Source organism: Lutra lutra, chromosome 5 (genome assembly GCF_902655055.1).
Source record: "Lutra lutra chromosome 5, mLutLut1.2, whole genome shotgun sequence".
NCBI lineage: Eukaryota > Metazoa > Chordata > Mammalia > Carnivora > Mustelidae > Lutra > Lutra lutra.
The window spans coordinates 60,560,654-60,583,728 of record NC_062282.1 but is presented as its reverse complement, the minus strand read 5'-3'; the positions used below and the strand labels follow the sequence as shown (position 1 = coordinate 60,583,728).

At 50.2% G+C, this 23,075-nt stretch overlaps 1 protein-coding gene across 1 annotated transcript in view; it reads right to left on the bottom strand.

Annotated features, from left to right (window-relative positions):
• Positions 1-2,270: 2,270 nt before the first annotated feature.
• The window catches only part of DOCK2 (dedicator of cytokinesis 2), a 411,678-nt gene continuing 390,873 nt past the window's right edge, over positions 2,271-23,075 (bottom strand). Inside the window, exons 45-52 of the mRNA XM_047729407.1 lie at positions 16,749-16,925; positions 15,259-15,342; positions 9,315-9,452; positions 7,688-7,815; positions 6,606-6,774; positions 5,485-5,605; positions 3,830-3,972; positions 2,271-2,824 (exon numbers count right to left, since the gene is read on the bottom strand). Of these exons, the coding sequence (XP_047585363.1) occupies positions 2,762-2,824; positions 3,830-3,972; positions 5,485-5,605; positions 6,606-6,774; positions 7,688-7,815; positions 9,315-9,452; positions 15,259-15,342; positions 16,749-16,925 (1,023 nt within the window). The 3' untranslated portion in view covers positions 2,271-2,761. The remainder of the gene's footprint in view (positions 2,825-3,829; positions 3,973-5,484; positions 5,606-6,605; positions 6,775-7,687; positions 7,816-9,314; positions 9,453-15,258; positions 15,343-16,748; positions 16,926-23,075) is intronic.

Here is a 23,075-nt window from a genome sequence, read left to right as displayed (position 1 = left end):
AGGAAAAGATACAAGCAAGTGGCTCCTTCGTCCCAGCCCATGTACCCCACCCTCCCTCCCAGGGAGCTCTGAAGGTGGCAGCATTGGCTAGTTTTTGACAGACTTGGCTTATAATAAGGGAATGTCCAGGGGCACAAGGAGACCTGTGCTAGACATAGAGCCCCCACCCTCTTATCCTGGGAGCCATCACTGGCATTGAGGGGGAGACCTTCAAAATGGTCATGGAGCATGTTGAGCTGAGGTTAGAGCTAGAAAGTGAACGTGTGTAATAAGGTCAAAAGGTTAGAAGTGGACACAGCTGGCTGTGCCCCTTACTGGCTGCCAACTCCCCAGCTCTTTTCACATCAGTGGAATTGGGATCCTCATGCCAGCCTCAGGGGATTGGTGTGAAGATGTGAGTGGAGGGCGCATAGGGTAAGTGTCTGGTAAATGGAAGTTTTATTAATGTCGTCTGTTATGGTTATTACTGCTGACATCGACGTTACTGGTGCGGAGCCACAACATCTGGAATTGTCCTGACAGAGCATCAAATGGGCCATCAGCCTGATGACGGTCCTAATTGAAAGGAGATGTGACGCTCATGCTCTGTTTAAATAAGAATCCGCCAAGCTCACGGTTGGCTCCACTTCTATGGGAAAAGGAGGCGTGCTCAAGACCCCTTCGGACTTCATAAAAACTCACAGGTTCTGACAATTTTCAGGAAATGGAACTCATGGGGCCACACACTCTTGAGCAAGGAGGACAGTGTTATGAAATTTTTAGAGGTTAAAGCTGACTTTCCTAGGACGCAACAACAGTACCCAAATCTGGGTGTTTTGTAAAATGCCTCGGTAAGAAATGACCTTGGCAGTTTCAAGACAAGGGATCAGGTCTGTTCTACAGCTGTGCGAGAAGGGGAGACTATTTTTCCATCTTGGTTGAGATTTTGTCCACTTGTTGTTGGAAGGGCAAACATTTCAAAGTTAAACATTGGGATCTCATAGTTTGGACTGAGAAACAGCAGGCCTAGGAAGCTTGAGCCTATCACTTGGAGAGGAAAAGGGCAGGACAGGATCAACAGATACAAGAAGGGACACCGGGCTCGTGTCTTACAAGGGAAGCATGGTGATGCCCAAGGATGTGTGGCTTCTCGGCTTCTCGAGGACCCTCACTTCTCTTCCAAACCTTCTGGAGCTGTCTCCTCACCTTAAAGAACCCAAGACTGACAAACCACCACCATCACAGGGCTTTTTGGACTGTTGAGGAAACTGGAAGCTGGCCCAGCAGCAACAGGTCTTGGGCTCTACAAGGGGAATGGAGGCCACCAGGAAGAGCCTGGGGTGGACAAGGCTACAGGGACTGAGGCACCAAGGTGTCCAAGAGATAATACAGGGGCATGGTTAAAAGCCAAGCTTCCCATCTGGCTGCCCGGGTTTGAATCCCAGCCTTTCCACTCACCAGGTGGATGATCTCAGGTCACTTCAGGCCTCCATATCTTCATCTGGGAAATAACCATACCCACCTCTTCAATCTTGATATAGGAAGCTAATTCTTGTCATGTCTGTAGCACTGTGCTGGGGTCAGTCAAGCTCAATCAGTTTGAGCTCTTACCGTCTTTCTCTCTCACCTTTCACTACCCCTACGGAGCCCGTGTCTAAGAAGTGAGTGTCCACCCCACATCTCTACATGACTCTAGCTCGGAGCCCCATGTTGCCATGCACTTAATACCCACCCGGTGCTGATTCTTTCCCAGCTGGAGTCCACCTTTCAGACGGAGTCCTTAGGCTCTGCCAAGGCCTCTCCCTGCACAGTTCCCTCAGGCTATGGAGGGAAGCCTTTGCTTCCACAATCTTTTCTCTGCCCATAAGAGCTCCTCAACTTTCTTGGGCCTCATCTGAGAAGCCTGGGATTCCGCCAAGAAAAGCTACAACTTCTGACCTGGTGACAAGATCCAAAGGCCGGACCACTTGTCCACTGTTTTCCTAACTCTTGAGCCTTTGGTCGCATGGCTTTTCCATCCCTTTCCAGAAGGGGAGAAAGGTAGTAGGAGGATCACCTGAGGACGATTCTGGCAGGCTTTTTTGGCGTCCTTACATGCCAGCATTCGGCCCCTAAGGAACTGGAATCCTGGAGAAGGCTCCTGGGGGTGGGGGGCCACGGATGAGGAGGGCAAATCTGGCGCTGCGACAGGCTGGAGCCAGGCCCCCCAACATCACGACAGGTCTGCGTGGCCTGCCTTCCCGCCCTCTCCAGGCTGCGGGGACGCTGCCAATGGAATTATGCAACAAGGCTGACAGGAGCCATGCACCCATTTTTATTGTCAGTAAGAAAACAGTGACACTTTGGAAAAGATCAACTAGGAAAAAGACTGGTTGGTTGTATTAAAAAATGTGAAGTACAAACTATTAACCAAAAATAAAATAAAAGAATATTTAAGAGGCTGTTCTGTTAGGTGCTAGGACTTAAAAAAATGAAACAAAAATACAGCTCCTTATACCTAAGAAACCGGGTTATAAAAAGATGCGTCTAGGATGTTGGGGAGAGCGCGGTGGGAGAGAACGTTCTTGCTGGCTCCTTGTGCACACAGCCCCGAATCCAGGCAGGGGCGTCCTCACCGGGCGCTTGGATCACGGCGAGCGGGGGCCAGATCAGCCCTTGTTCCTCTTAGGGAGAGCAGCTGGAAGGAGGTGCCCCACTTTGAGTCTCAGTGTCCCACCATGTCTCTTTTCCTCTGGAAAGTTCTCTCGCTGGCTCCCCTTGTGCAGCCCTGGTCAGCTGCAGCTCACAGGTCCGAGGACAGGAAGTCAGGGATCTGCTTGCCTTCTTCAGCAGATTTGCTGGCCAGCTTTGTGGGAGAAGAAGATAAACACACACACACACACACACACACACACACACACACACACACACACAGAGGATGGGATTCTCATGAGCACCGAAACAGGGCTTCCCTGTCCCAGTAGCAAGGCTCCCTGCCCAAAGCCTCGTGAGTGCAGGATAGCATGACCCTGACTTTGGACAGAGAGGGGGCACCCCACCATGGTTCGAGCACAGCGTCTGTGGCCCCATGCACTGTGGAAACCTGGGCCAGTCGCTCCCTAACTCTGTGAGCCCCATCAGCTCCTCCCGGGGTCATGGCAGGTCAGATGGGACAAGGTCTGGAAGGGGCTCAGCATGGTGCCTGACTCCCTGCATGCTCATGGTAAACCTGGGATTATTATAGTAGCCGGGCTCTGGTTTGTATTATCTTAAGGATCAGAAGTGTCGACGGGACTTTTTTTATCTTAAGTCAAGACCGACAAGTAACAATAGGAGATGGGCCATGAAAAGTCAGGGCTTGGAAACTAACTTTTAATTAGTAGGATTCTGTAATATAAGTTGAATAGGAAAGCTCTTCCAAAAAAGAAAATTAAAAAGCACTTTCAGCTTCCAAAGATAGCCAGCTGCTGTGGCTCTGACAGGCACACCAAAAGGCAACTTGGGCAAAGGACGGTGAGCGGTCCTGAAGTCCCAGGGGCCCTGACAGGCACACCAAAAGGCAACTTGGGCAAAGGACGGTGAGCGGTCCTGAAGCCCCAGGGGCCCTGTGTCTCCCCTCGACAGTTGTTGCTGGGGTCATTCCTGCTCAGAGACCAGGGCCCAAGAAGAGAATTGCAGTGGGGGCATGTCTGGCTAGCATCCCAACCCCTGTGGGCCTGACCGTGCCTCCCAGGGAGTGTACAAATGTGCGTGCCTGGGCGTGCACACTCATGCTTGCCTCCCCCCGCCCCCATTTTCTCCTCTCTCTGCGTTGCTTTCTTCCCATCCCCCTCCCACGTACACTTGTCTTTCCACCCATCTGGGTCCTCACCATCGTCTTGAAGAACTGATTTACTTTCTTCCGTTTGAGCGTCTTCTTGTCGCCGTCTGAGAGAGGGAAGAAGGTCTGGCTGAGGCGGGGAGACGAGCTGGCGTCCTCTATCCCAGGCACGCCTGCCACTGAGAGCGTGAGGGCTGCAAGGACAGTGGAGAGAGGGAGTGGGTGGGTGGGTGGAGGAGAGGCGGTGCCTAAGGGACAGGAGGGTGACATGCGGGAGGTAGGCAGGAGACTGGCTGGGGCACAGAGACAGAGGCCACGGAGGGCACATCACAGCGCCAGGCAGGAGGTGGGAAGGCCTGGCTGCTGCCCTGAAGGGGACTGTTGAAGCTGTCCTCCCGGGCACAGCTGGCCAAACCCAGGGCAGGGTCCTGCTGTCTGGCGCCATCAAAGTCTCGTCGGGGCTTCTGAACTAGAAATGTGGGGACCTGGGGGAAGGCCGCCTGGCTGCTGGGGCCCTGATATCCTTAGGGAAGGTGGCCTTTTGCCCCAAGGTGGGGAGACGATGCGAGCTCACTCTCCTTCATCTTTCTACACCGGAGAGATTTCTCGTCCCCCTACGGCAGGGGCTGGTGGAGAGCTGTCGGCCGCAGCCCCCAGCTCAGAGGGGTGCGGACCTGACAAATCAGCCACCTCTTGACACTGTTTTGACCTCGATAACATAGAGACAACAGTGCAGACCTCCAGGGTATCGTGGCGGTGTGAGAGGGTGACAGGGACATGACTGTGTGTCTGGCTGGATGCCATAGCTCAGGGGCTATTGTGCCTGGTACGATGAGGCAGGGGTCAAGGGCACGGTTCCAGGGACAGAGGGCCTGGCCTACACTCAGCCTCTGCCCCTTCCTGGCTGGTGACGTGCAGGAGCCTGACATTCCCAGTGCCTCGGTTTTCTCATCCACACAATGGGGCTAACGACATCATCTACTTTGTAGCTATGTGTTGAGCTGTAAATCAAAGATGAAAATTCAGCACGAGGCCTGGTGGCGGTCCCCACTCAAGAGATGGCAGGGGTCTTTGCTGAGATCTGCCTGCTGAGCTCCACAGGGAAGCTGCTTGTCTGTCCTGCTCCCCCCCAATCCTTGGCCTGGAGACAGAGGCCCACCAGACACAGCGATCCGGGGTGTGACTATCCCCGTGAGGGCTGCAGCATCCCCCTCTGTGATGTAGGAATGGTCATCCGTGTGCTGCTGCCCTCCTCACTGGACAGTGAAGGAGTGGTGGCAGAAACAGGTAGCATCTATGAATCAAACACTCTCCAGCTAGAAGATGTGGTGGCAATTTCTGCAATTCCAGAAGAGGGTTCCAGGTCCAAAAAGGAAACAGAGGGCTTCTGGCCAGTGGGGAGGTCAGGCTAACGGAGAATGCAGGGCTGCCTAGTGTGACAAGTGGATTCCTAGTGACTCCTAAGGACCAGAGGGACCACAGGCCTCCAGCCCAGCTCCAAATGGGTTTGCAGGTCAGCTTGCCCTACAGAATGGGGGCAGGGTGGTGAGAGCTCAGAGGACGGGGGCCTCTGAGCAGAGCCTCTTGCCCCCGGGATGCCCGGCCCCTTTGCTATATGGCTACAGTCCCCACCCACTCTCCACCCCCCAGGCTGGTGGCCCCATTATCCCTGTACCCTCCAGTGCTGCCGGTGGCAGGGTGCATACCTGGGATAGTGGGCATGGACTGACTGGCAAAACTCATCTGAGAGAGGATGGATGCCCTGGGGGGAATGGCCGCATGCTCCGAGAGGTTGGTGTCACTCATGAACTCGTGCTTCCGGGAAAGCTGAAGAAATACACCATACACACACATATACACACACACAGGCAGACACACACACACACCACAGAGGCTTAGCATTAGGCAGCTCCTGGCCTGGCAAAGTCAATGATAATGGCTTGGCAAGGCTTCTGTGTACCTAGTTGACTTATTCTGTTTTCTATCATCCCATGCCAGCCTGCCATGTACAGTTGCACAAGTTGTATACTATGTTACTCTAGGGGTTGGGAGACATTCATTTTAGACAATCATGTGAATGATACCCCCTAGAGTAGTAAAACATGGAGGACTTATTTCCACTTTTGTGCCCTGGCAAGAGTAGCCTCCAAGGTCTACTGGGAAGTGTGTGCAGGATCTTTTCTTTACTGGAAGGCATCTTAGCAGGACCCTTGCCCTTTCATCTGACACCCCTCCCTTGCCAGAACAGTTAATCCCTCTCCCCTTCCTAGCCTCTAAGAATGCCTTCAACAAACTTCTCTTTCAAGGGAAACTAAGATTTGAACCCAATGACACCAAGTTTCACTATTAAATAGTTATTAGTTATAGGATAAAAACTCTCAAAGTCAGGGCAGTGAGAGTCCATCTCTACATCTGTAGCTGGGTTCCTGGTTCACTAGAGGAGCCCAGCAGGATCTGAGATGTCAGAGGTTGGAATGGTCCTTGGGTGAGGGACACGGGGCAGAGATGTAGAAACAGCAGCCCGGCACTGGGTGCGCTGCCTCCCTCTGTCTGGGTGCCCAGTCAGCTTCTCCCATTTGCCACATGGTGGGAAAGGCATGCGCAGGCTGGAGTCTTAACAGCTGGGGTTCAAATCCCGGCTCTGTCACGTCAGGCTGGGTGAACACCTGCAGCGCTTTGCTTCCCTGCTCCTCAGACACTCCCTCTGCATCACCTGCCTTGCTGCAAGCACGAGGCTCGAATGGGACCTTGTCTGGGGGTTCTGGATAGCATGTGAGCAGCAGAGATGCACTAAAGGTGTTAGAGGCAGCCTGCTGGGGCTGCTCACCCGCTTCAGGTCCGACTCGGCTGCAGCCTTCTCATCCGCGAACACCACACTGCTCCTCTTGGCCCTCTTCTTGGACCGCCGCAGCTTGACTTCCGGCAGAGTGCTCCCCACGATCATCTCTACCGGCTCCGCTTTTGGAGTCTTCGGAGTTGCTAATTCCAGGTCAAAGCTGAAGGGCACAAGGGCGGCAGTAGGAACTGCAGTTAGAGCTTCACGGGGACCGCCTCGCAGGGACCTAGGCTGGCTGAGTTGTCCCTACAGGAGTCAGCAGCAGATCCGCTAACCTGGCAGAGTTCGGGGAGCTGCTTGCTTAATTTGCAAACATTCAAAATACAGAGTAAAATGAAATTGGGGGATGGGAGCCTAAGCAGGAAAGACATGAAGTGAGGAGAGACAGGGCTAGGCTGCGGCTCTGGATTCAAGTCCAGCGCTGTCCCTTTTACTGAAGGCCTGGGGCAAATCACTCAGCTTCCCTGAGCCATTCTCTCCTTCCAGTAAGTGCAGGTGTCTGCAGGACCTTGTGGGACAACCAGGAGGTGAGGCTGGAGAGTCCTCGACTCACGTTACCATGTCCTTGGAGGAGAGGAGTTGGGCCGGGTGGAGCGGAAGACCCCAGGATGGTGGGAGGGGAGAGGTTTTTCATGGGGTGAAGGAGCACCTTCGTCCCCTGCAGAGGGATGGGTGGGTGCAGGAGGGGCAGCTCTGTAGGGAGTTTGGGGGGTGGCGCCCAGCAGAGATGAGGAGAGGTGAGATTGAACAGGCTGGGGTAGCAGCTCCAGCCCAGAGATGGCCAGGCTGGGAGGACACCAGCTGTGGCCAAGTCCTGCCAGGGCTCGGAAAAGCTGCCTTGGGCTTGGGTCTCCAGTGACCCCCTCTCAGTGGCACTAAGGATAGCAGCGTCACAGTGTGCCCATGGGGGTTTTAGTGAGGCACCAGCTAGGGAAAGGCTCGGAAGCAGGAGGGTAGGGAAGTAGTAGACAGGTGGCCTCTGGGGCAGAAGGAGAAGCAGCAAGGCTTTGCTGGGGACCCAGGGGCAATGTGGGGGGTCAGCAGTGCTGGGGGCTCCTGGGGCAGGCACTGACCTCTCAGAGGTGGTCCTGCTGGGGGTGCTGCAGTCAGAGTTCATGGAAGCCATAGAGATGATGGACATCTGCCTGTAGGAGCGCAGCATGGACCTTGGGCGGCCCACACGCCTGTCCTCAAAGTCGGGCTGCAGGCGGGGAGAGCAGGGTGGTGAGCAGCCTGCTGGAGGGGCTGGAGGGGCCGGTCCTGTGGCCGCTGCCTTCCCCCACCGCCTCCAGCTGAGCAGGGCGGAGCTGCCAGGCAGGGCAGGGCACTGCACAAAACTCCTTGCGGGCTGAAGCCAGGGGGTGATTGTTTTAGGAAAGAATTGGGCTGGCCTTTATTCCTTGTTCCTGGGAGATGATCTCTTAATGTCCCCTTTGTTCTTCTCGGGGGTCCCATGATACTCATGAGAAGACTCGGGCTGGAGGCCAGGCCGAGGGACCAACTGTGGGGTTCCCAGGTCAGGCTCTGTCCCAGCTGGTAGACATCCCACCTCTAGAGAGGACAAGGGGCTGGGTGGATTTCAGTCATGCGGCCCAGGGGTCACCCCCTCATGACGATGGAGTAAAACCCCAGTAAGAGCCCCCCAGATAAGGCTAGGGTGAGTGTCCTGGTGGCTGCATGGATGGTCCGGCAGGGAAGTCGTGCCCTCGGCACACGTCCACGGTGTGTTTGGGACAACTCCCATCCTCACCCTCTGCATCACTTCCTTCAGCTGGTCCTAATTTGTATTTTTGCCATAAAACTGTGATCATAACATAGAGCTTTCTTGAGTTCTGTGGAATTCTGTGAACCTGAAGGGGTCAGGTGAACCCCCAAGTTTGAAACCAGTTGGTCAGACGTGCAGGGGGCTTGGGAACCCCAGTGTCTGAAGGGAGGGCAGTCTTATGGAGGACTCTGGCCTTAACCTGTGAGATCTGACCCAATTCTGAGTAGTTAACAACAGAATTGCGGGACTCGTTTCATGGAAAAACTCAGGCCAGAAGACAAGAGGCCTGGGTTTACCTCTACACTCTTTTTAGGAACTCAGGACCCCCTCTGAGCCTCAGTTTTCTAATCTATAGAGTCAGAGGCTTGAGCCACATGGCCTCTATGGGACCACACAGCCTTGATGTTTCAGGATTCTGCTTCCTGGGGAGGAGGATAAAGATGTCCCTGTGAGTACCAGGCCACTGGCCTCTTTATGTCCCAGAGCTTATTAGTGGCCCAAAGCACTAGCTTTGGAGGCAAACAGAGCCAGGTGAAAATTCTGCCTTGCACTCTCTTGCTGTGCAGCCTTTGGCAAGTTACTTAGCGCTTCTGAACCTCCCAAAAGATGCAAGGAGTTGAAAACCATTCCTACTTCCCAGGCATGTGGTGAGGACTTAATGGGTTGTAGATGCCAAGTGCTGAGATCAGGCTGGGCACATATCAGGTGCTTCCGCAGTCCCTAAGTGTGGAGGGCCCTCTTTGTACCTGGGCTTTGTCTAGGGGTGACCGTGAGGGACCATGTTTACAGGAAGGTTCGCCTGGGTCAGGTCCTCCTCCTCCAGGGGAAGTTCCTTTGCAGGGTCCCTGCCAGCTCCCATCCCCCCCCCCCCCCGCCCGCCCCCCACACTGCACTCCACCAGTCTCACCCCTCCCAGCCTCGGGGACCATGCCTACCATTTCTCTGACACCATACTCCTTCTCCACCTTCACTTTCAGGTTCTTGAAACATTCTTCCATCCGGTCGTGGAAGGGCCGCAAATTCTCTGACACCCTTTTCTCATGGATTTTAATCCCAGCTCCCAGGAAAGGGATCTGGAGAGAAAGGGTAGACGATGAGCCACAGGCTGGCCTCCTGGCTGTGGCCTGGGACCTGGCCCGCAAAGATGGCTGAAGTCACATTGTGCTGCTCAGAACTTGTGGAGGGCACCGGGGCCTCCGAGACCTTCACAGAGTCGGCAGCCCTGGGGAATGGGCAAGCTGCAGCCCTGGGGTTGGCTCTGGAAGGCGAGAAACCCCTCCAGCCACCCTTGCCCCCTAGGAGGGTCAGACCTACACTAGAGGCTATATGTTTAGGAAAGTCTACTGAGGGGCAGAGTGTGGGGCGAGCAGGGAGGAAGCTTGGTGATGCTCACATAAAGTTTGCCCAAGAAGCTCTGGGCAATGTAAAGGGAAAGGATGAATGTCAGAAGCCAGCAGACAGAAGGAAAGAAGGGCCGCAAGGAAAAGGAGGAGGGACACAGCTTCGTCTTGTAACATGGGAGGCCCGGGGATACCTGATGTGGCTGCTGAAAAAGATAGGGAAGTGTTGATGCACTAAGGTACTAGCCAATAGGGAAATTTCAAAGTGATGTAAAAGCCTTGGGAAGATGGGGGCAGATGAGGTGACCGATGTGAGGGAGTTAAACTCACTCATCAACAGAGGAGCTCAGTGGGATTCTGCCTCAATGGTGGCGAGAAGCAAGAGTAGCCAAGCCACAGGGGCCACCGCGGCCGACAGTGTGGCCCCAGTGGGACATAACTAGGGGTGCAAAGAATATAGATTATTTTGAGGAGAAGAAAATAAACATTTCCTTAAGGACACCACTGGCTCCTTCTTTGGGAGATAGCTCTGAAGGCACAAGGTGAATGAGAAACTGAAATCTTATCTGACCTTCACCATGTCCAGTGGATGGAGGACGGCAAGTGACCTCCCAGAGCAGAGGAGGGAGTTAGTGATAAGAAGGGGCCAATCTGCCTCTAGAAACTCATGAGGACCTTAGCGATGGCAGGCAGCAGGTAGCCCAGAAAAGTCAGGGTGACTTGAGGAGGTGAACACAGAGGGATAAGTTGACATTCTGTGACAGGAGCAGTTAGACCTCCAGGTCTGTGTCACTTCACCCTGTGGCCAAGGGTTATATTTTCCCATTTCCCTTAGAAGAAGGAGCTTATCCTCTAGAATAATTAGAACAAAGAACACTGGGCTTGAAGGCCTCAGGCACAATGGGGGCAGGGATGAGGAGCTAGACTGGAAATGGGGGTTGAAGGGGGAAGTCTGCCTACTGATGGAAGCCCTTCACCTCCCAGGTCCCAGATTCTAGCAGCATCATTGCCAGGATTATCTTTCCTATGTTTGAAAGGTGTGTAGCTGGAGAAAGGGAATGACCCATTATACAGACATCTGTGGGTCACTTAGTTACCACATAGTGATGCCATCTAGCTGACGAAGCCACCACCCATGTACACAGAGTTTCACTTAGGTCTTTCATGCCTCTGTCTATGAAGATCACCAAACATTGAAGGAGGTTCTCCAGTATGAAAGACAGAGATCAGAACCAACAGATAGGAAGGAAAGCAAAAAGGAAAAAAGAAAAAAGAAAAAAAAAGGGAGGAAGGGTAGCAGGGAGGAATACATGAACTAACTTGGAAAAAACAGGGAGGATAAAGAGCGCCTAAGAAAACAATATTTTAGGGGCGCCTGGGTGGCTCAGTGGGTTAAAGCCTCTGCCTTCGGCTCAGGTCATGGTCCCAGGGTCCTGGGATCGAGCCCCATATGGGGCTCTCTGCTCAGCAGGGAGCCTGCTTCCTCCTCTCTCTCTTGTCTGCCTCTCTGCCTACTTGTGATCTCTGTCTGTCAAAAAAATAAAATCTTTAAAAAAAAAAAAAGAAAACAGTATTTTAAAAAGTTTAATTAGTATATAGAAATAGAAAAGATCCTCCAACCATGAAATAAGACCAAAATTTTATATAAAAAAGAGGAATAATAATAGAAATCGCACATATAAAAACTAATAGCATAGATAAGTAGTTGGAGAATGGGTTTACAACACTAACAAAGACAGGAAATCAATTATCTAGGCATCCATCTCAAAATTTTAGTGAAAGAACAGCAAATTAAATCCAACAAGAGTAAAAGGAAGGACACAATAAATGTGAGAGTAGGTATGGATAACAAAAGAAACAAACATACAGCAGAGAGGATTGAGGAAGCCAAAGCTTATTCTTTGGAAAACTGTTTCTTTGTATCCAGTAGGGCCAAAGCTGCCTGACCTGGAAATTCCAGTACTACACACGTACTGAGGGAAGTGAGTAGTTATGTTCACCAAAAGACATAAACAAGAATGTTCACTGCAACTGTATTCATATTACATATTACACAAAACCTGAGAGCAACCCAGATGTCCACCAACAAGGGAATGGATAAATAAATTGTTATGTTATTGGTATGTTGTACATTCATGTAATGGATGAGGGAAATTAAAAAACATAGACCTCTGACATATGCGACAACCTGGTTGAATCTCAAAGGCATTGTGTTGACTAAAAGAAGCCAGACACACTGTAGTCCATACTGTATAGTAATACATACGTATAATACCACTTATATGAAATTCAAGACCAGGCCAAACTAAACTGTGCTGATTGAAGTTCAGCAGTATCTACCAGACCTAGATACTCCATATTATAACCAACTCTGTGCCTAGGTACACACCCATCAGAAATTATGCATATGTGTGCCCCAAAGACATCTATAAAGACGTTCAGAGCAGCATTCCTTGTAATAGCCCCAAACCACAATCAACCTAAATCTCTATCAGTTGAAAAATAAATAAATATGTTTTGGTAGCGTCACACAATCCAGCTGTACAGACCATATTATACATCAGTGAAAATGGAAGAATGATAGCTATGTACAAGATGAGTGAATTTTACAAACATAGCATTGAGCAAATAAGTTAGACCCAAAGAATGTATACTGCATGGCCTCATTTGTATTACAGGCCAAAAATAAGCAAAAGTAAACTCTAGTGTTTAGGAGTGAGTGCTTGAGTGGCTAAAAACTAGTTTTATTTTTAAAATTTTTTTTAAAGATCTTATTTATTTATTTGACAGACAGAGATCACAAGTAGGCAGAGAGGCAGGCAGAGAGAGAGGGAGAAGCAGGCTCCCTGCTAGGCAGAGAGCCCGATGCGGGGCTCGATCCCAGGACCCTGAGATCATGACCTGAGCGGAAGGGAGAGGCTTAACCCACTGAGCCACCCAGGTGCCCCTAAAAATTATTTTTAAAGGAGCAAGGAAATGATTACTGTGCAAGCAGGACTGTGGTCAGTCTTGGGGAAGACTAACAATGACTACAAGAGAGGCTTATAGACACAGGCGGGCTTCTGGGCTCTGCTTCATCCAGTAGGTGGTCATATGGTGTATACTTTGTGATAAATCAACATGCTGCACATTTTTGCTATGTATACTTTTCTGTATGTAATATCTCACAGCATGTTTAAAAGATGAATTCACTGTAGACATCTGTCCATGCTGATAAATATAGAGAAAAATCTTTACAAAGAAAAAAATTAAGACGCAATCAATCTTGAGATCTGTGCAATCTTGAACACAAAAAAGTACTTGGAAAGCTTTGGCTTTTGTTGTGTTCCTAGACGAGGCACAAGAGATTCCCCTTTGAAATCCAAAGTTCTCAGGCTTTGAGAAAAATCCGAAGTGTACCTGGCTTTGTGAAACTAAGATCCAATTTAGAATTAAGCTCTAAGAGGTCAGGGAACAGGTCTAATTTTGTCCAGCACTGTTTCTGTTGCTGGGCACACAGTAGGATCTCAATAAATATAAGGTACAAGAATGGATGGACAGAAGGACAAGGAAGAGCTAATTCACTGTATCTAATATTGTTACAAGGCTGCCTTCACCATGGCAGGGTACCATCTTCTGAGTGTTAAGTGCCCATGGTTAGGGGGTCTGGACTCTGAGTGGGAGGAACCCGGCCCCCTTGCTGGGGAGGGGGTGGCTACCTGGTCAGGAGTGGGCTTCTGTAACATGGTGGCTTGTTGGGGGCGGGGTGGGAGAGGTAAGGAAAGTGTTACAGAGAAGGTGGCCACTAGGGGCCGCTGTCTGAAGAAGCCAAGTTAATTGCTCTTAAAAACTGTAACAGCAAATAGACACTTTCAAAGTCTCCCTTCTTTTTAATGTCCCTCCATTAGCTCCAAGACTCTGATAGAATTCTTTAAGAAGGTACAGCCTGGCACTAGCTATGATGTGAGGCTGAGGTTCCTGCTTTGGGTGTGGTGGACACAGCATGGAAGATGAATTACCAGGTGATAAGACCCGGCAGAGGGGCCCAGGGCAGTGATACCGATTGAGAATTGACACCAACAACCAAACAAATGTGTGTGGTATGCTAGTCCTCCCTGGGGCATCCCAGAAATATCTGAGAAAGGGACCCAATCAAAGCCAGGCCTTCCTGATTGGCAGGTTGGGGGTGGTGAGGGGAAATATCATTCTTTGAGTATTAAAGGGCACGATGACCTCGGGAAGCTGGGGATCTTGGGGGAAGTTTGTGTTTCACAGGTGGCACAAGGTAAGAAGGGAGAGAAAATTCCAGACACACAAAATGCACTCAGGAAACCGTGTCTGTGCAGCACTTGCTGTTTCATTTTTAAAGCCTTGCTTTGCATAAATTGGCAGAGGCAGAGAAGGACCTGAATTAGGAATCCTTATTTTAAGAAAAGAGGCTGCACCCAATGCTTCTCATTCCCTGATTTCCCTAGAGTAACAAAAACTCCCTACCACAATAGCTTGCTTTTCTTTGCATGGTGACTGGCAAGAAGGGAGGGAGGGTGGGAGGGAGGACAGGCAGCTGCAAACTGCTGTCCCCTGCTCCATGCCTCCCTCCAGCTCCTGCCCTCTGGAGCCCACCTGGCGTTCTGGGAGCTGAGTGGTCCCTGCAGAGCAGGTTCAGGTTCAAGGACCAAGGACAGGGTGAAGGCTTCTGGGGATGGGGGGACCTGGTGGACGGTTTCTTCTCTGGGGAGTAGCAGAGAGGGGGAGAGATAAATAGAGGGAAAGAGAAGGAGGGAGAGAAAACACAGGAGAAGGACCCAGAGAAAGGCAGGGACAAGGCCGGAGGGAAGTGGGGAGAGTAGGATGTGAGGGGCAGAGGGAGGCAAAAGAGAGAGGAGGGGTAGAAGCAAGGAAGGTGTGAGAGAGAAGGAGGAAGGGACAGATGCACGGCAAGACAGAGATTTAAGGAGAGCTTGGAGGGAGAAGATGGGGTGCACGGAGAGAAGGGGTAGAGGAAAGACAAAGACAAGCAGGGTGGTAGGAAGGGCAGAGCCTTCCAAGTTTTCTGGCTTGACTTCTGGGGGCGTGCAGAATGCACTCTTTGACCAAAAACCCACCAAAAGAAGGCCTCAGTTATTTTCCAAACTGATAATCCATCTGAGCCTTATCTGCAACAAACGGGGCCAGCTTTAGGAGGTGGGGGTGGGTGCCAAATCTTCTGTTATCTGATTGGTGTGTGCCAGGCAGGGGGCCTGGCTTTCCTTTCTGTCCCGCTGGGGAAAGCCACCTCTCTGAATTCCACATGCATTCAATAGGGCCGTCTTAGCAACGCTGCAGAGCACGGCTGCCCAGCACCTGCGCGGCACCCCAGAGTGCAGGGCCCCCAATCCCAGCTCCAGGGCAGGCCTGCCCACGGGAGATATGGATTCAGAAGAAGGGGAGAAAGTCAAGGGACAGGACAAGAGGTTAAACTAGGCCATGCCAGCCTGAGACTAGCCAGCAGAGGGGAAGGGAGCAGGGAGAGGACAGGACAGAGAAGGGGTGACCCAGCCCCAGTCCAGCTATGCTTTACCTGCCACGCGATCAGGTCCTTGAGGCGGCTCAGTTTTTCCTGGTCCTCTGGGTGATCCCTTGTGTACTCCTCTGTAAAAAAGGCCTGGGAAGGACAGGCAAGCATTTGGGGTTTCCTGTTCATGTGGCGTGGACCCCACAAGCAACCTCTCTGTTACTGGGGAAGGACACCGTTGGAGGGGGGCATGAGGTCACGTGTATTTGAATGGGGCAGGGCCCTGTAGGCATGGACTTTGTTTCTTCTTCCTGGAGGCTCAGATCAGAACCCACTGGACAAGGGCCACAAATCCCAGAGAAGCTGTTCTCCAAGTCTCCCAGGAGCAGATGCATCAGCAACACTTGGGAATTTGTCAGACATGTAAATTCTTGGGTGCCACCCAGACCTACTGAATCAGAACCTCTTGGGGGAGGGGGGGAGTGGAGGAAGAAGCCCTGCATGGGATTCTGATGATCCTTCAAGTTTTTGAGCATTGCTCCAGGGAAAAGAACTCAGGAAGGCATCCCCCCTGGGATGCTCCCACTCCCCCGACCACCTCCCTTACTGTGTGTGCCCAGGCAGCTGCTAGCTCTTTCTGGACTTAGGTCCTCGGTGTGTATGCCCATACACAGACTTGTGTTATCACCCCTCAAGGCTGAACAAAGCCTTACTGATGATGACTAATGGGATATCCAAGAGCAGCTAGAAGGGCTGCTTGGGTGACTGAAATGACTCTCTCTAAATTATACCACTGCATTGTATTCTTAGTTTTACAACAGCGGAGGACATAGAAAAGATAAATGGGGAATCCATTATGAGATGTATTAGAATGAGGTGTCCTTTATCCCCTCTGTGCCGTTAATGTATGGACTAGGTAAAAGCCAGATAAAGTCTCTTTATTCTACTTCAATGCTGGGAAAAGCTATGTCCCTCTACTGAGAAATTGGTATTCCCCCAGCGGAAAATGTGACTTACATAACTATTGGCTTTTCTCTTTTTGCCACAGGTACCAGGAGGCTCAACATAAAATCTGTGGCTAAAATGTGTATGCATCTCTGGAGAGACCTTACAACTTGGATGCCTAGATTATAACTCCCATTTTGGAGTTGATCTCCTAGCCTTTCTCTATGTTCACATATTCTGGGTTTCATTTCTTTCCATTTGTAGAGGTCATCTCAATTAACTGTAGAAGATATGGGGTCACACAGGTGGTGTGTGCTTTGATGTGTGGCTCCTATACATCTGTATAGGGGATCTGGAATAGGATTCTGGAATAGGGGATCCTGGTGATCCCTGCTCCTTCCTGCCTCAGCAGAATGGGGCACTGAGGGTGGAAAGGAGATGAGAGAGGGAAGGCGTTTGAGGTCCCACCAAGCTGAAGTGTCCCTTCGCGGGACACACAGCCATAGTAAGACAGTGACCTTCAGCTATATCTGCCCCTTGGGTCCTCCTGCCGCTGCTCTGTGGCCATGGTGGTGGTGGTGGTGGAGTGGCTGGTGTGTGGAAGCCCTCACCTTCTCATACTTGGCGAACCCTCCCATGACAGCGGGATCCACGATCCCATTCAGGAGCATGGAGAGCGGGTTAATGGGGAGGCTTTCATCACTCTGGTACTGGTTGATCATCATCAGAATCTTCTCATTGGCTGTGGACATGGTTTCAATGGCGTTCTCCAGAGGGCTAATTGTGGTCTGTTGAAAACGAGATCATCAGGAAGAAAGGGCCTTAGCAGGTTGCTTTAAAAACAGATATAATTGGGGGACGCCTGGGTGGCTCAGTTGGTTAAACCGCTGCCTTCGGCTCAGGTCATGATCCCAGCGTCCTGGGATCGAGTCCCGCATCGGGCTCCTTGTTCTGTGGGGAGCCTGCTTCTCCCTCTGCCTCTGTCTGCCTGTGCTCTCTCTCTCTCTCTCTCTGACAAATAAATAAATAAAATCTTTAAAAAAAAAAAAGATATAATTGGGGCACCTGGGTGGCTCAGTGGGTTAAAGCCTCTGCCTTCAGCTCAGGTCACGATCTCAGGGTCCTGGAATCGAGCCCCGCATCGGGCTCCCTGCTCAGTGGGGAGCCTGCTTCCTCCTCTCTCTCTCTGCCTGCCTCTCTGCCTACTTGTGATCTCTGTCTGTCAAATAAATAAACAAAATTAAAAAAAAAAAAGATAGGGGCGCCTGGGTGGCTCAGTGGGTTAAGCCGCTGCCTTTGGCTCAGGTCATGATCTCAGGGTCCTGGGATTGAGTCCCACATCGGGCTCTCTGCTCAGCAAGAAGCCTGCTTCCCTCTCTCTCTCTCTGCCTGCCTCTCCGTCTACTTGTGATCTCTCTCTGTCAAATAAATAAATAAAATCTTTAAAAAAAAAAAAAGATATAATTATTGGTATTGATTTCATCTGGGGTTGGAATTCAAATGAGGCAATGCTCCCCAAGGGGCTGTAACAGGCTCTTGTTATAATCAGTGAGCTCTAGGGGCTGTCTCCTGTCTAGGGAAAGGCAGGCCAACTTTCTGCTTACTGAGAACGGCATTTCCCTGGGGAGTAAGAGGCAGGAAATCTCAGGCACTCGCTGGGGTTACAGAGGCCGGGTTTGCTCCAAGGAGGGTTTTCTCTTTTCCTTCCTTTCTTCCTTCCTTTTTAGATTTTTATTTATTTATTTGACAAAGAGGCACAGAGACAGAGGGAACACAAGCACAGGGAGTGCGAGAGGGAGAAGCAGGCTACCTGGTGAGCAGGGAGCCCGATGTGGGGCTCAATCCCAAGGACCCTGGGACCGGAGCCAAACGACTCAGCCACAACTGAGCCACCCACGCGCCCCAGGGTTTTCTCTTCTTACTACCTGGGCAAAACATGCTCTAATTCAGCCCCTCCTGTTGTGCAGCTACTGTGTGTGAGTTACGATCTGTGTGGGCATCTGGCGACCTGATCACTAGGCCCATAGTAGGTCCTAAGGTTGGTTGTTGTATAAAATGTCACTGCTCCAAGCTGGACTCAGTTTAGTTGAGAGGATCAAATGAAACCCTTTTCCAACACCTCTCAGAAAGCAATATAAACAGAGTGCCATAAAATGGGAACTGACAAAACAGTGTGGTTTTCAAAAGATGGGACCTGGAATACAAAACAAAGCCAGGGATCTGCACGCTCTTTCTGTGAAAGGGCCAGACGATAAATATTTTAGGCTCTGAGCCAAGGACACAACCTGCTATTGCAGGGAGAAAGGGGCAACAGGCAGCCTGTGAGTGAATGAGCCTGGTTGTTACAATAGAACTATTTACCGAAACAGGTGTAAGTGGGGTGCAGCTCACAAGCCAGAGTCTGTGGACCCTTAAACTGAACAAATTAAAACAATATAAATCTCAGCTCTGCTATTTTTTCTAGCTGTGTAACCTTGGACAAGTTTTCTAACCCTTCTGAGCCTCGGTTGACTCGAGTAAAACAAGGACAGAGGATAAGAAAACCTGTTTCAGAGAGCGGCTGGGAGCCACTGTTACTAATTCTTGTGGGTGTGAGGACAGAGGCCAGCAGTTGTCCTTAAGAAGATAAGTCTTGGGGCGCCTGAGTGGCTCAGTGGGTTAAAGCCTCTGCCTTCAGCTCAGGTCATGATCCCAGGGTTCTGGGATCGAGCCCCGCATTGGGCTCTCTGCTCAGCAGGGAGTCTGCTTCCCTTCCTCTCTCTCTGCCTGCTTCTCTACCTACTTGTGATCTCTGTCTGTCAAATAAATAAATAAAATCTTAAAAAAAAAAAAAGAAGATAAGTCTTGCCGGCAGGGCCCAGTAGAGGCTGGAGAGAAGGGTTGAGTAACTGGGGAAGACTTCTTGGAAGTAGGGACCCTACACTGTATCACCTGTGACATGATGGTGATACAGTGCCTGTCTCACTGGGTATGTAGCAAAGATTGTTTGAGATAATAAGACACTTGACTCACAGCAGAGGTCTCTAAAAGTTGGCACCCGCTAATTGTTAAAACCATCATTGTGAGAAGGACAGACCAGCCCCTACAGCCATGCTCTTGGTTATCTCTTTGAACCATTTCCTCAGATCTCTGAGATCCTAGCCTCCACACCCCTTGTTTCTGGACACTTTTGAGGATGGCCGCTCTCTGCGGTACGAAGGCCCCAGGAGTAGACTCTACCTCTGTTTCCTTCTGCCCCCTGCCGCATTCACACAAACACATGCAAACATGCACACACATGCGCTCTCACACACGCATGCACATGCACAAAGAGGGAAATGAACTCCCGGGGAAGGCTGCTCTGGCTGGTGGGGGCTGCAGTCCTTAGGCCACAAGCTACAACCCATGGTCCCATTTCTGGCAAGCACATAGACCATCCCCGCAGGGACTTTACAAGGCCGAGGTCTAGACTGAGTTCTACGGAAAATCTATCACCACCACGTGGATGGAGCCCAGCACCACACCTGGATTTCAACAATAGCCTGGCATGTCTAAAACATGTAGGCTTTAAGGAGAGTTATTAAAAATGGAAAGTCCTATTGATTGGCTTTTTTCCTCATTTCTGAAGCTATTTTTGAATCTCTAAGTCTTTAACCTCATTATAGCCATCAGGAACAGAGAATGAAAAGGAAAAATCTTTTGGATTCTCACCTACGCCTGAGTATATAGATCTCAGCAGAGTTACGGGGGTTCTGCATTTGGTGGGAGGCCTGGATGTCAGGGGCTGATAACAGGAATAAAAGCAATCACCATGCTAATGGGGCCGGCTCCATTTACTGATGGCCTCCAAGGTGTCAGCCCATGCTGGGCTTACACCACAACCAGGAGCTCTTCTTTTGTTCCCTGGACAGCGGGGTCCCTTGCCCCAGGACGGGATGGCAGCAGAGCTGGGAGGGAATGGGGGGAGGGGTTCCTGATTTTAAAGGGAGCTTCTCTGACCACAGCTGGCCTACTCTGCTACCAAACTCGCCTTATTATTGGTCCTTAGGACTTAGTCAAGTCCTCGAATCTCTGGCCCCTTTTCTAACCTGAATCTCAGTTTCTTTTTAAGCAGTACAAGTATATAATGCTTGCCTAAGGTGCTGTGAGGGGAAACTAAATTATCAGGGAGCAAATCCTTTGGGAACATTTTTAAGGGGGAGAAACGTCGGCTGAGAGATGAAGTGATGGTAATCCCTTGCAATCAAGTGGCATTTCATATTCTTCAAGGGCGTGTCCCTCTTTTTATTTTTTTTTAAGATTTTATTTATTTATTTGACAGAGACACAGCGAGAGAGGGATCACAAGCATGGGAGTGGGAGAGGAGGAAGCAGGCTTCATGCCAAGCAGGGAGCCCGATGCGGGGCTCAATCCCAGGACCCTGGGATCATGACCTGAGCTGAAGGCAGTCACTTAACCAACTGAGCCACCCAGGTGGCCCAGGCGTTTCCCTCCTATCACCCTCCTAAATCTTCTTACGAATCCCATGAGCTGCACAAGACAGGCTAAGTTATTATTACAATTTACTCCTACCTGATCACTTGAACAATTCAGGTCCCACTCTGGGCTTCAGAGTCTTTATAAGCCAGTAACGAGACTGGACAAGCACCAGGTGTGGGTTTGCACACTGGAGACCCGTAGGCCAAACTGGGCCTCTCATTCAGCCCAGACACAAGTTCTCCTGTTTTAAAGCCGTAGTTCAACCAGAGGGAGCGTGCCACAGCGTAGGCCATGCCCTGCTGTCTTAATGCCACGATGTCACATATTTACAGTATCTTCCCGGGTTAGGAAGGTTTTTGAATTTATAGCCTCTTGGACTAAATGACCTCTACAGTGCCTTTCAGCTCTGAAATTCCATAGTTTTTCAATCTCTTTCTTACAGGTAATGAAAGCTAAGGCTCAGAGATACACAGTGTTTGTCCAACAAATACAGCTTTTTCTATCCCCGCTGAAAGGGGTCTCCAAGCCCTTTGTAAAGACTGCATGTTCCCAGGGCCACAAACAAGGAAAGAACCCTCAATCCACAGAACTGACATTGGAATTCTATCGGAAAACACAGCTCTGTATAAACAGTACTGTAGTCATGACAATTCGGGCAAGAAACAACTGACAAGATACCAATTTATGTTAAGACAGAAACAGGTTTTTAGAAATGAACTCACTCTGCAGGCATGAAACTTTCATGTCTGAGACATCCTGAAGTTCTTGGGAACTCAACTGAGGGTGGCTATTAGAGGTAGTTCACTCCGATCAACTTTCTGGACGTTTTTCAAACCCTTCTCTTGGAAGGCATCCGGATAAATGAAGCAAAACAACAGGTTGACTCTTTCCTAACTTCACACTCCTGAGTTCACAAAACAAGATATCCAGCTCAGATATTAAGGGTTTTTGCTGGTTCACTGAGTGATGGATTGATGGCTTTACCTAACAAATAATCTTGAGCACCAATTATGTGCCCGAGACTAATTTTTGCACTCAGAGATAGGGTAGGGAACAAGATAGACAAAAATCTCTCTTCCTGGAACTTATATTCTAATATGTTATTATGTTTAAAATTGTAGATATTAAAAATATCTATAGCCTATAGGCAAATTATGTAGTCCATTAGGGATGATGGGTGCTTTGAGGAGAAACACCCCAGAGGGGTTGGCGGGTGGTGCGGACAACAGGGAGTACAGCGGGAATTCCCTCAGTCTGCCCACCACCTAGCTGGAGCAGAGTTCCACCATGGGATAAGACACAGCCAGAGCTAATGGTGGAGGCTACCTATTAGCAGAAAGTTTCTGATTCCTCACCTCAAAAATGGGAATAGTAAGAGCATATATGTCATAGGGTTTTGTGAAGATTAGATGGGGTAATGCCGTAAAGCCTTTGATACCCTGCCTGGGACACCTGTCAAAGCTTATCATTTACCAATGTGTCCCTGAATGAAGAACATGAACAGTTTTTCCTTCCCAGGGTGCTGCTGATGTCAGGATGGACTGGGGACACTTTCCGGAAGGAGAGAGTGAATCTGGTCCAGATGTCTGAGATAGGAGGTGAAAATCAAATCCCACTTCTTTCACTAAAGCTTAAATAACCCACAAACTCACACTGTACGTCGATTTCCTCATCTGTGAAATGGGAGAATAAGAATATCTACTTTGCTGTACTGTGGAGGGGATTAAATGAGATCACACCTGTGAGCAGTTTAGCACATACTTGGTAAGAGTTTGTTGTCATCATTATGTTATTTTCCCAAAGGTCTAGGCCAAGGCTGTGAAAAGGAGATTGGAGGGCCATCAAGCCACTGGGGACAGTAGGGGCTAGAGTGGGATGGTCTCAAGCTGATACTACAGTAATTTGGCAATGCCAGCCAGATCTTGTCCCTTCTCTGCTCAAGGCTCCAGGTGACTCAGTGGAAAAGCTATAAAGTCCTTATGGTGGCCGATGAGGTCCTACAGGATCTGGTGTCATGCTCCTACTACTCAACCTCACTTGCCCTCAATCAGACACAAGCATGTTCTGTCCCCAGGGCCTGTGCCCTTGCTGGTCCCACTGCTAAAATGCCCTGGGATCTGTAATATCTGTGTGGACCACACCCTCCCTTCCACCAGGCCTTCTCTGGCCACCCCATTTAACATAGCAGCACTCCACCAGCCCCTTTCTTTTATTTTTCCCCATCCTGGTTATCACCATGACCTTATTCTACTTACTTTGACTTTTCAGTATGACTTCCCCACTAGAATGTAAGCTCCACTGGAAAATCTCTAGGTGCTTGAGATTGGGTACTCGTTAAATATTTATTAAGTGAATAATGGAATGACACCCTGAGTATGTCCCCACATTTCAAGTTTCCTCACAACCACCCTGGCTGTTTCTTTTGTATCCTGGGATCTGCAAGATCTTTAGCTGTTTAAAGACATTGAGGCCCTGACGTG